Raw genomic sequence first — 12911 nt, forward strand, 5'->3', positions numbered from 1 at the left:
GAAGTGTCCACGTTGCACGTATAATTGGCATATTTTTACGAATGCCTCCACTTGCAAAGATCGAGATATGACCAGTGTGAGCAATGTCATTTGACTGCCTGCCTCTCATTAACTGGGAAGGAAAGTATAGGGCATGCCATAAAATTGGTCAAACAATGCAAATCACACAGAAAACCATTCCATGTGTCAAGAACAAGTCCTGAATATTGCTAGTTGCCTATAATAAAACACAGGATACTAGTATTATTCATACAACTACAGCTCACAGACATTGCAAAACCACACCATGAACAAAGTGGTCCTATATGGAACACTCATTTCAACAATCTATTCCTCTATCAACCAAAAAAGTATGTCTGTATTGTCAATAATATGGTCATATGGATAACAACGAGTGGTCAAATAGGATTGTATTTGTAATTGAGATTAACCGTCAAGCACATTAAAACAGAGATAAGGTACAGGCAAAGTTCATTTAATGGCATAAAGACCATAGAAATGTACGTGTGATACAAATTGAATGGCATCATGTTTAGCAAAAAGAAGATGAGAAACAAACAACATTGTCAATTAATGTCAGTGGGAATAAAATTGTAGTTTTAGTACTACAAAGAACAGTATTGTTCTCTAAAATTCACCTTGGTGCATACCCTGCAAACAGAAATTAGTCGTATGGATGTCCCCAGAACTTTGGAAGGTTGTGTCATGGTCTCCTGGACATCCTGTTTGCTGGGTATCTATGCACTTCAGTCTTGTCTTTATTTTCTAGGGAGCTCATCAAGAAGCCGTAGCTGCAAATTTCCACCTCTGTAGCCACTGCTGAAAAGTCAGTCCCCCCTTGCGTATGTCAGGCAGAGCAAACTGAGCAGGCTGATCCCACCTGCACAGAAATAACACAAGAAAAAGGTGAATTGTCAATAGTAGCAGGTGAATAATATGGAGGTTCAATATGAGTAAGAGTTATATGGGAGAAAGTGTTAATGGTAGCACTTACCAATGGGAAATGGCAATCTTGACCTGATACCCATAAGAAAGGCCCTGTGAGCAGCGCTGGGTAAGCTCCCAAACCTTGGGCAATAAAAACTTAAGCAGCTCCTTGTCTTCCTCCAGGACACGTAGCAGGAGGGCTAAGGAGGAATACATAAAAGGGAGATGAAAGCAAGACGAAGAGATCAAACATGTACGATTGCATAATCTGCCTTTGGTTAACTAGGTAAAGATGAGTGATACAGTTTGATTGGCATCTGATTGGATGGCATCGAGCTCTACCATTTGTTAGTTTGCGTCTTTGAACTCTGGAAGATCTGTACCTTGTTGGTCAGGTGCAGGAAGCAGCGCTCCCTGCTTCTCTACATTTGTTAAAGAGGAGGAGTGCAATTGCAGCAAACGACGCAGAAATCGAAGCTCCAGATGCTGGGATAGAGCTTGGGTGTACAGTTCCTCAGGGGCCTGGCAGAGAATCATAAAGCAGGCACAAAACAGACAATACATAAATAAACAGGAGGATAAGAGCAAGATGCAAACCACTGGGTGCATAAATGGCCATGGAATAATCAGCTGGGACTCACTCGATACATTGGGAAAGCCAGGCTTTGACACAGATTGTGGAAGGGCAAGGAATGCAAGCGATGGATAGACAACCACGATGCTGGAATTCTCTGCTCACTGAAATATATATAGCAGTTTACAAAACTTTACCATCTGAAAAATGTTCCTTTGAGCATTTTTTCTCATCCAGACCAAATAGTGATAAGAAGGATAACGCTTCTCAACCATCAAATACAAACAAATATGAAGCGCTTACCCTTCAATGATCCTGCGGTCAAGTGTCAACAGTGACACGTTCCCAAACTGTCTGGCCTCTTGGGACACAGAGTTGCGAAGCCTATTGGCCGCTGAAAGAACTTTAGCAAATTGGGGAACCAGCTTTCCCTGAACAAACTGTCCAATCTTAGGTCAGACAGGAGAGAAGAAAAGGTCAAATTAGATGGCCACGGTTTACACAATATGCATTACAGTACACCGCAGCATAGAGTGGGTCTACCTCCTTGTGCACACGAGTCAGTTCAGTCTTAGCTGTTGAGTTCCCCTTGATCAGACCGCTTATCTGTTCCTGCCTGACATCCTATAAAGAAAAACATGAAAAAAAAGTGCCACATTTCCTTTTATACCTTTATTTAACCAGGTAGGCCATTTGAGAACAAGTTCTCATTTACAACTGCGACCTGGCCAAGATAAAGCAAAGCAGTGCGACAAAAACAACACAGTTACACATGGGATAAACAAACGTACAGTCAATAACACAATAGAAACACCTATATAGTGTGTGCAAATGTAGTAAGATGAGGGAGGTAAGGCAATAAATAGGTCATAGTTGTGAGATAATTACAATTTAGCATTAACACTGGAGTGATAGATGTGCAAGTAGAGATACTGATGTGCAAAATAGCAAAAAAATAACAATATGGGGATGAGGTAGTTGGTTGAGCTATTTACAGATGGGCTGTGTACAGGTGCAGTGATTAGTAAGCTGCTCTGACAGCTGATGCTTATAGTTAGTGAGGGAGCTATAAGTCTCCAGCTTCAGTGACTTTTGCAATTCATTCCAAATAAAATCAATTTTGCCTCAAATAAATAATGAAACATGTTCAATTTGGTTTAAATAATGCAAAAAAAGTGTTGGAGAAGTAAAAGTGCAATATGTGCCATGTAAGAAAGCTAACGTTTAAGTTCCTTGCTCAGAACATGAGAACATATGAAAGCTGGTAGTTCTTTTTAACAGGAGTTTTCGATATCCCCAGGTAAGAAGTTGTAGGTTGTAGTTATTATAGGAATTATAGGACTATTTCTCTCTATACCATTTGTATTTCATTAACCTTTGACTATTGGATGTTCTTATAGGCACTTTAGTATGGCCAGTGTAACAGTATAGCTTCCGTCCCTCTCCTCGCTCCTACCTGGGCTCGAACCAGGAACACAACGACAACAGCCACCCTCGAAGCAGCGTTACCCATGCAGAGCATGGGGAATAACTACTCCAAGTCTCAGAGCGAGTGACATTTGAAACGCTATTAGCGCGCACCCCGCTAACTAGCTAGCCATTTCACATCGGTTACACCAGCCTAATCTCGGGAGTTGATAGGCTTGACGTCATAAACAGCAGAGCTGCAGGCAAAACACACGAAAGTGCTGTTTGAATGAATGCTTACGAGCCTGCTGGTGCCTACCATCGCTCAGTCAGACTGCTCTATGAAATCATAGACTTAGTTATAACATAATAACACACAGAAATACGAGCCTTAGGTTATTAATATGGTCGAATCCAGAAACAATCATCTCGAAAACAAGACGTTTATTCTTTCAGTGAATTACGGAACCGTTACGTATTTTATCCAACGGGTGGCATCCATAAGTCTAAATATTCCTGTTACATTGCACAACCTTCAAAGTTGTCATAATTACGTAAAATTCTGGCAAATTAGTTCGCAATGAGCCAGACTGCCCAAACTGTTGCATATACCCTGACTCTGCGTGCAATGAATGCAAGAGAAGTGATACAATTATATTAAGTTAAAATAAGTGTTCATTCAGTATTGTTGTAATTGTCATTATTACAAATAAAAAAATATAAATAAAAAAATAATAAATAAAAAGAATTACATTAAAAAATAAAATAAAAATCTGCCGATTAATCGGCATCGGCTTTTTTTTGGTCCTCCAATAATTGGTATCGGTGTTGAAAAATCATAATCGGTCGACCTCTATTAGGTACACATTGGAGCAACGATACGCACCGCATCGATTATATGCAATCCAGGACACGCTAGATAAACTAGTAATATCAACAACCATGTGTAGTTAACTAGTGATCATGATTGATTGATTGATTGATTGATTGATTGATTTTTGTAAGATAAGTTTAATGCTAACTAGCAACTTACCTTGGCTTCTACTGCATTCGCATAACAGGCAGGCTCCTTGTGGCGGTGCAATGTAATCAGGTGGTTAGAGTGTTGGACTAGTTAACTGTAAGGTTGCAAGATTGAATCCCCCGAGCTGACAAGGTAAAAATCTGTCGTTCTGCCCCTGAACGAGGCAGTTAACCCACCCACTAGGCCGTCATTGAAAATAAGAATGTGTTCTTAACTGTTCTTAACTGACTTGCCTAGTTAAATAAAGATTAAATAAAGGTGTAAAAATAAATAAATGGGCCAAATCGGTGTCCAAAAATACAGATTTCCGATTGTTATGAAAACTTGAAATCGGCCCTAATTAAATCGGCCATTCCGATTAAATCGGTCGACCTCTAGGTAAGATAGTCAGTTTTACAAGGGTATGTTAGGCAGCACGAGTGAAGGAGGCTTTGTTGCGAAATAGGAAGCCGATTCTAGATGTAATTTTGGATTGGAGATGCTTAACCTCTGAGCACGGAACCGGGCTGAAATTCCACAACATACGGTAATCGCTACATAAATAGTCATATTAAACATTCATGAAAATACAAGTGTCTCACATGTATTGAAAGCCTAGAATCTTGCTAATCCAACTGCGTTGTCAAATTTAAAAAAGGATTTACTGCGAAAGAATACGAAGCGATTATCTGAGCATAGAGCCCCATAAAAAACAACTATTTCAACCAGCACAGGCGTAACATAATCACAAACTGCATTAAAATAAATTGTTTACCTTTGACGATCTTCGTCTGTTTGCAATTCCAATGCTCCTTGTTACACAATTATCTTTTGTTTGATCAAATCCGTTTTTATAGCCTAACACGAAACATGTGTGAACCGCTTGTGTCGTGAATTCCGTCTCATTCAATTTTCGACGACACATTCCAGGTAAATAACCCACACAGAACGTGACTTTTCCAGTCATGTTTGGTTTCACTGCAATCAACTGGTTTGTTTGTAACACAACCAAACCTGATGGGCCACTTCGCGGGACGTATTGACTGAAAGAAACCGATTTGAAGACAACAAGTAATGACATCACTGTGCACCAATGATATGACCACTGTTTCGTTGATTGACTGTATTTTAACCCAATGACCACTGATCGTCTTGAAATCTAGCTGGGTAGATAGTCAATGAGCTGAGGTAAACGGCAATATGCAATGGTTGTGTGTTGGAAGACCAACCCATGTCGTAAACTCCAGCGTAAAGAGAGTCATTCGCTATTGAAGTTTTATTCCGGAAGGAGCTACGCATTTTACGCACAGCGTTGTTTTGGTAAACGCGCACTGTGTATAATCTGTAACGTGCCTGCAGAAGAGGAACAATGTCACTGTTTTGGACTGGTAAGTTCTTCTCATGCTAATGCAGTTGTTTGAAATTAACAATATAAAATATTATTTGTGAAATGAAATAGCCTATTTGAGGCTGTTGAGGGGAGGGCAGGCCCACAACAATGGCCAAAGTGAAATGGAGACAGTAGATCTAATATAATAGGTCATAATATAATAGAGACAGTAGATGTAGCAGGTCTATAATAATATATTCAACCTTATGTTCCATATATATATATCTGTTTACTATACCTCAGCAGCACAATATTGTGTAGAGCTTTGGCAAAGTGGGTGATGTTATATCCTTCCTGTTTGGCCCTGTCCGGGGGTCTCATCGGATGGGCCCAGTGTCTCCTGACCCCTCCTGTCTCAGCCTACAGTATTTATGCTGCAGTAGTTTATGTGTCAGGGGGCTAGGGTCAGTTTGTACTTCTTCTGTCTTATCCGGTGTCCTGTGTGAATTTAAATATGCTCTTTCTAATTCTCTCTTTCTCTCTCTTGGAGGACCTGAGTCCTAGGACCATGCGTCAGGACTACCTGGCATGATGACTCCTTGCTTTCCCCTGTCCACCTGGCCTTGCTGCTGTTCCAGTTTCAACTGTTCTGCCTGCGGCTATGGAACCCTAAACTGTTCATATTTACTCTTGAGGTGCTGTCCTGTTGCATCCTCTACAACTACTGTGATTATTATTATTTGACCCTGCTGGTCATCTATGAACGTTTGAAAATCTCGGCCATGTTCTGTTATCTCCACCCGGCACAGACAGAATAGGACTGGCCACCCCTCATAGCCTGGTTCCTCTCTAGGTTTCTTCCTAGGTTTTGGCCTTTCTAGGGAGTCTTTCCTAGCCACCCTGCTTCTATACCTGCATTGCTTGCTGTTTGGGGTTTTATGCTGGGTTTCTGTACAGCACTTTGAGATATTAGCTGATGTACGAAGGGCTATATAAATACATTTGATATGATAGAGGACTGAGGGTCTTCCAAATATTGAAAGTGTGTAAATAGTAAACCATGTTATTTTGTAAATGTATATATTTTTCCCCCATTTTTGGGGGTGTTAGAATACCATTTTGGCATTTTGTATATAGTTATTTGTTTCAAAATGTATTCATTCACCAATTTGGCCACTTGGGTACATTTGGGCTACTTGTGTGGGACACCTGGGTGACGTCGTGATAAATGTCATGTAGCACACTCATTTTGGAAGTTATCATTCTGAAACTTTGCACAAGTACTGTTGCCCTCTTATATTTTTCACTGAAATTGTCCCCATCATCCTATCTGAATGTTTGTTTTATCTTGTTCATTTTAAAGATGATACAACAATAAAAAAATTAAAACGTATGTTTTTTTTCATTGTATTATCTAAACCAGATCTATTGTGTTATACTCTCCTACATTCAATTCACATTTACACAAACTTCAGAGTGTTTTCTTTCAAATGGTACCAAGAATATGCATATCCTTGCTTCTGGGCCAGAGCTATAGGCAGTTAGATTTGGGTATGTCTTCAGGTGGAAATTGAAAAAAGTAGGGGGGGTAGCTCGAAGAGGTTTTAATGTGAGTCTGGAAGGAGAGTTTACAGTCTAACCAGACACCTAGCTATTTGTAGTTGTCCACATATTCTAGGTCAGAACCGTCCAGAGTAGTGATGCTAGTCGGGCAGGCAGCGGTCGGATGAAGAGCATGCACTTAGTTTTACTAGCATTTAAAAGCAGTTGGAGGCCACAGAAGGAGTGTTGTATGGCGTTGAAGCTTGTTTGGAAGTTTGGTAGCACAGTGTCCAAAGAAGGGCCAGATGTATACAGAATGGTGTCGTCTGCGTAGAGGTGGATCAAGGAACCACCAGCAGCAAGAGCGACATCATTGATATATACAGAGAAAAGAGCCGACCCGAGAATTGAAACCTGTGGCACCCCATAGAGACTGCCAGAGGTCCGGACAACATTCCCTCCGATTTGACACACTGAACTCTGTCTGAGAAGTAGTTGGTGAACCAGGCGAGGCAGTCATTTGAAAAACCAAGGCTATTGAGTCTGCCAATAAGAATGCTGTCGACAGAGTCGAAAGCCTTGGCCAGGTCGATGAAGACGGCTGCACGAGTTGTTTTTATCGATGGCGGTTATATCATTTAGTACCTTGAGCGTGGCTGAGGTGCACCCATGACCAGCTCGGAAACCAGATTGCATAATGGAGAAGTAGGGTGGGGTTTGAAATGGTCAGTGATTTGTTTGTTAACTTGGCTTTCGAAGACCTTAGAAAGGCAGGGCAGGACGGATATAGGTCTGTAGCAGTTTGGGTCTAGAGTGTATCCCCCATTTGAAAGGTTGGATGACTGCGGCAGCTTTCCAATCTTTAGGGATCTCAGACAATACGAAAGAGAGGTTGAACAGGCTAGTAATAGGGGTTGCAACAATTGCGGCAGATAATTTTAGAAAGGGGGAGGGCTGGGGCAGGTTGCTGTGGGGGTGCAGAGCTGTTGGCTGGGTTAGGGGTAGCCAGGTGGAAAGCATGGCCGGCCGTAGACAAATGCTTATTGAAATTCTCGATTATCGTAGATTTATCGGTGGTGACAGTGTTTCCTAGCCTCAGTGCAGTGGAAGGAGGTGCTCTTATTCTCCATGGACTTTGCAGTGTCCCAAAACTTTTTGGAATTAGTACTACAGGATGCAAGTTTCTGTTTGAAAAGGTTAGCCTTTGCTTTCCTAACTGACTGTGTATATTGGTTCCTGACTTCCTTAAAAAGTTGCATATCGCGGGGGCTATTCGATGCTAATGCAGTACACCAAAGGATGTTTTTGTACTGGTCAAGTGCAGTCAAGTCAGGAGTGAACCAGGGGCAATATCTGTTCTTAGTTCTACATTTTTTGAATGGGGCATGCTTATTTTAGATGGTGAGGAAAGCACTTTTAAAAGAACAACCAGGCACCCTCTACTGGCGGGATGAGGTCAACATCCTTCCAGGATACCCGGGCCAGGTCAATTAGAAAGGCCTGCTCGCTGAAGTATTTTAGGGAGTGTTTGACAGTGATGAGGGGTGGTCGTTTGACCGGGGACCCATTACAGACACAGGCAATGAGGCAGTGATCGCTGAGATCCTGGTTGAAGACAGCAGAGATGTATTTGGAGGGCAAGTTGGTCACAATGATATCTATGTGGGTGCCCATGTTTACGGATTTAGGGTTGTACCTGGTAGGTTCCTTGATCATTTGTGTGAGATTGAGGTAAATGTGTGGCAAGTGATGAAATAGTAATGATGGCAGGTTCTCACCCCAAGCTGTCTGAAGTCCATGATGTTTTGCCATTGGCTCCGTAGGTTGCGGAGGTCCTCCTGTCGGTCGCTGGCATGCTGCTCCATTTGAACACACTGGTCCCGCAAACCATTTCTCACTGCTGCCTGAATCACACACTGCATCTCCAGCTTAAACACTGAACTGGGCAGGACGGAAACATGGGAGAAAAGAGGTTTTAAACTGTGAAAGCGTAAAGAGCATCACAAACAATAGATACAGACAACAAACCAGAGTATTCTGATGAATTGACATGACTGGTTTAGAGGCTGAGCATGTTCATTGATGACATGTAAATGTAATGTAAATTGTGTGGAAGAAGCCAATCTATAGTGCAGATTTACAGTGACAGGGCGTCGGTTTGAGATTCCCTGCCAATCAGCTCTAAATGTGCCTCTTTCTTTCGGGTATGAAGCTGGGTCTGGAGCTGTTGAATTCGTGACCGTGCCTGAGCCAGTTCCATCAGACTCTGTTCCACCTCCTCCCAAGCTGACTGCAAAAAGATCCCACACATATTACTGTTCTAGCCTATGCAGTGTCTTGGCCCCATGTTGGTATTTTAGTGTAAACGGAAACGTGTAAAGTACCTGTAAAAGACTCTTAACGGTTGGTAGCTCTTCCTCTTCTTTTGAGATGTCCAGCAGGTGATTACTCTCGTAGCGAAACCTAAAATAAAACAGATACATTTGCCCCTATAATTCAAATCCATGCAGATATTTTTGTCCAGCTAACTTTATCAATTTAACCATTTATCAGCCTCGTGAGTGGCACAGCGGTCTAAGGCACTGCTTTGCAGTGCTATAGGCATCACTACAGATCCGGGAACGATCCCGCGCTGAATCACAACCCGGCCATGTTCGGTAGTCCCATAGGGTGGTGCACAATTGGCCCAGCATCTTCCAGGCCAGGGGGGCTTTACTTGGCTCATCGCGCTCTAATTACTCCTAGTGGCGGGCCGGTTGAATGGTGTTTCCTCCGGCACATTGGTGCGGCTGGGTGTTAAGAAGCACAGTTTGGCGGGTCATGTTTCAGAGGACACATGACTCAACCTTCGCCTCCCGAGTTGCAACGATGAGACAAGATTGAAATTGTGGAGAAAAGGGGTTAAAATACAATAAAAAAATGTTAAATATACATATTTTTTTAACCATTTACCGTAATGCAGCAACATCACGAGCCATACCCAAAGAGGCAAGCATCTCCTCCAATGCCATTTCCTGTCCCAAGGCCAGGTACTGCAAGGCTGACAGCACTTGGTTCGGAGGATAGCATTGCAACAAGTCCTGATGAGATTTTTAAAAATAACAATATGATTCTCACTCAAATAAAGAAAATAAGAAACAGACCATGATGTAACTATCTAGGTGCAAACAATGCAACTTACCTCCACAGCACTTAACCAATGCTGAAATACTGCAGTTCTCTGTTCACGTGTCAAGCTGAAGAAAGAGAGAGAACAATGATTTATCAATAGAAGTATCCCATGGATGACTCCGGTTCCTATATAAAACCATCTGATGATTCTTACTGTGTGGCAGTGGAAGATGTCATGTTCAGTTCACTCTCTTGCAAAGACTGGAAGAACTTGAGTCTTTCATCACACAACTCTCGGATGTTACGCTAAGGAGAAAAATAAACAAGACCAGTAAAATGCAAAACAATCACTTCGAAGACTATCATATAAGTAATCAAATATAGTAAAGCACTTACCAGAACCTTAGGCTCTGCTCCTGATGGGTTGAGATGGTCCCCACTGCTATTGGAGGTTTCATTTCCAAACACCACCTTCACCTCTGCCCTCCTGCAAAACACACCAAAAGTAAAGAATGGATTTAGGGTTGGCTTGAGGTGTCAAATGCATGTGGAAGTGTGGTAAGAAATGGTAAAAGGGTAAACGGCAGAGGCTCTAGCAAGCACACCTAGACAGCTGCTCCAGAACCTGGGAGTGCCCACTGATCTTGAGGATATCCTCTGAAAGAGAGTGGCGCTCCTTCATGCAGCGCTGCTTAAAAGCCTGTAAAAGCAGCTCCCTGCATTGGTTCTCCTCCACCATCTCCCAGCTCCGGTTAATGGACTCCTCTACTCAATACAAAGGGATTACAGAGAACAGCGCGTCAAGGCGAAAGAGGACATCCACATATACAGACCTAGCAGATTTTGGGATGTGGTATGTAGAAAAAAGTATATATTTGGTCAAATGCTCACCCTCAGTAACCAGCTGTGCTTCAGTTCCATTGATTTGAGAGTCCAGGTGGTTTAGTTCTCCTCTCAGCTCATCTATCTGCTCCTGAAGCTCAAACCGCTTAGCAGCATCACTCTGCCCCACTACTTGTTTCAACTGCAAATGTGTGCATACAATAATGTAAAAGAATGAGCACACAGAAAACATAACGCTAACACATTGCTACAGTATCACATTTAAGACTATCAAACTATCTAGACATTTGTTTAGAGAAATATGGTTGTACCTCCTTATCGTGCAGAACTTTGTACCTGAGAGAGCACAATGTCAAGGCTTGTATAACTGTACATACAACAAAACCTGTGTGTCATATTAATATCAGAGAAATTAGGCAGTTATCCTATCAAGAGTTGGTGTCATCTCAGAGACAATGAAATTATCACATTTGTAGGCAACTCAAGACACCAAAAATAAAGGATACCATCGGAGATTTCCACGCATAATCCTTACATTCCTGCAAAGAGAAAGGAATAGAGAAGATATTGGAAGAACACACGTAAAAGGACAAAACGACAATAGTTGACCTAGCTACTACAAACAAAAATTGATAGAAACACTAGGAAGTATAATTAATAAGGTTGTAAAAACCTGTCTGCATACCCACCTCTGATTGAAAATATGTTGTGTGACATATCTCCATATAGAGGCACCCGGGCCAACACATAACCTGAATCAAAACAAACATCAATATACTTAACGTCACTTGGGTTAAGTCAATGTTGGGACAAATTCGTTTTAATTAGTCTGCAACTACCGATATGAAAGACTGTAGTTAGAATTGCTACCAAGACAAAAAAGGAATAGCTCAACAAGGCCAAAAAAAAGTGCATGTACGTTAAATTGGACATTTATGAATGACGTTACGCACGTTTTAAAGTAGTTGTCGTTTGGGAGACTTTGGGTTGGTAGATTAAATTCTTCAATCGCCCACCGCTTTAGCTCCCGCAGCAGGGTCCTGTCTCCCATCCTTCTCCAGACAAAACAAGCGAGGCGTTAGCTAGCTATTTAAATGTAAATGTAAGCTATCCAGCTCAATAATTATCACCAAAATCGAATACTAGCAAGTCCATTTTAGCTTGACAGGTGGCTGTAATAGTACGATGCCGAAGTAAATTTGCTTCCAAGTGATTGACTGTCAAAAAGATGGCAAGAAAAGTTAGCTGTCCTACTTTGCTCAGTTGGGCGCTTGTTATTTTTCCGCCCGTTCAACTTCCCGCTCTGCAGCATATCCGGTGACGTTTGCTTACGTTCTGAAACAGGACAAATAGTACGTCAAACGTTCTACAACATTACGCCGATTCTGTTGCAAAACATTTCGGAAGCAAACTGAACGAAACTGGACGAGATCGACCTGGATTTGTCAATTCAGAATTCTCGTTTTGGACTGTGTGATTCTTAAACGGTTTCCGTAATGAACACGAAAAGGTTACACAAAATGGGAAACTTACATTTGAGTAATTTAGCAGACGATTTTTATCCAGAATGACTTAAAGTTAGTGCATCAATTATAAAATAGATAGGCGGGACAACCATATCAGAGTAAGTACATTTTCCCCTCAATAAAGTAGTCAGAGCGACACAGCAGCTTTCATCCACTTCACCATTCCGTATAAATACATATTCCAGTCATATGGCAAATAATAGTAAAGACCTAATAGTCAGGGCCGGTCCTGGACGTTCTGCTGCACTAGGCGAGATAAAAATCTGCCCCCGCTAGGTTTGGGTTTCGGACGATTTTTTTCTCCGCTAAAAGTCGGAGGAGCAGAACATAATAGCAGGCCAATTAATAGGTTAAACACATGTTTAATACATCTGTTTAGTAGGCTATATTATCAGTTCAATGTCAATAACATAGCCTAATATTTTCAATCTGATTACATTGATAAAATCACGAATGCCCTGGATGTTCTGCCGCCCTAGGCGAGACAAAAATAATTACATTTAGACATCCTTATTCATCTACGCATGGCACTTTCAGAAGTTACCTTTCCACCCAGACAGGCTCTACTGACGCAGAAAACTGTAAGCTTCAAATGCTGGGTACTCCTCGGTTGTATAACCCAGCAACAGAAGTGCTTCCCTAAAAGCT

The 12911-nt window shown here is 41.7% G+C and overlaps 1 protein-coding gene across 2 annotated transcripts; it reads right to left on the bottom strand.

Moving 5' to 3' along the window:
- Positions 1 to 459: 459 nt before the first annotated feature.
- LOC115108442 (HAUS augmin-like complex subunit 5) lies at positions 460 to 12074 on the bottom strand. Of its 2 annotated transcripts, XM_029632766.2 has the most exons (20): positions 11992 to 12074; positions 11691 to 11789; positions 11427 to 11489; positions 11244 to 11276; positions 11049 to 11073; positions 10786 to 10918; positions 10500 to 10659; positions 10291 to 10381; positions 10109 to 10200; positions 9965 to 10019; positions 9736 to 9863; positions 9168 to 9246; positions 8925 to 9073; positions 8562 to 8724; positions 2045 to 2125; positions 1805 to 1950; positions 1569 to 1665; positions 1311 to 1449; positions 995 to 1127; positions 460 to 880 (listed from the first exon to the last, which is right to left on the bottom strand). In XM_029632766.2, exons 2-20 carry the CDS (start codon positions 11786 to 11788, stop codon positions 778 to 780), a joined length of 1968 nt encoding a protein of 655 aa, XP_029488626.2. In that variant the 5' UTR covers position 11789; positions 11992 to 12074; the 3' UTR covers positions 460 to 777. The 2 variants fall into 2 exon arrangements, with proteins under 2 accessions (XP_029488626.2, XP_029488627.1); XM_029632767.2 differs by lacking the exons at positions 460 to 880; positions 1569 to 1665; positions 11992 to 12074 and having other exon boundaries at positions 1039 to 1127; positions 11691 to 11882.
- Between the last annotated feature and the right edge of the window lie 837 nt (positions 12075 to 12911).

This window comes from Oncorhynchus nerka, linkage group LG24 (genome assembly GCF_034236695.1).
Source record: "Oncorhynchus nerka isolate Pitt River linkage group LG24, Oner_Uvic_2.0, whole genome shotgun sequence".
NCBI lineage: Eukaryota > Metazoa > Chordata > Actinopteri > Salmoniformes > Salmonidae > Oncorhynchus > Oncorhynchus nerka.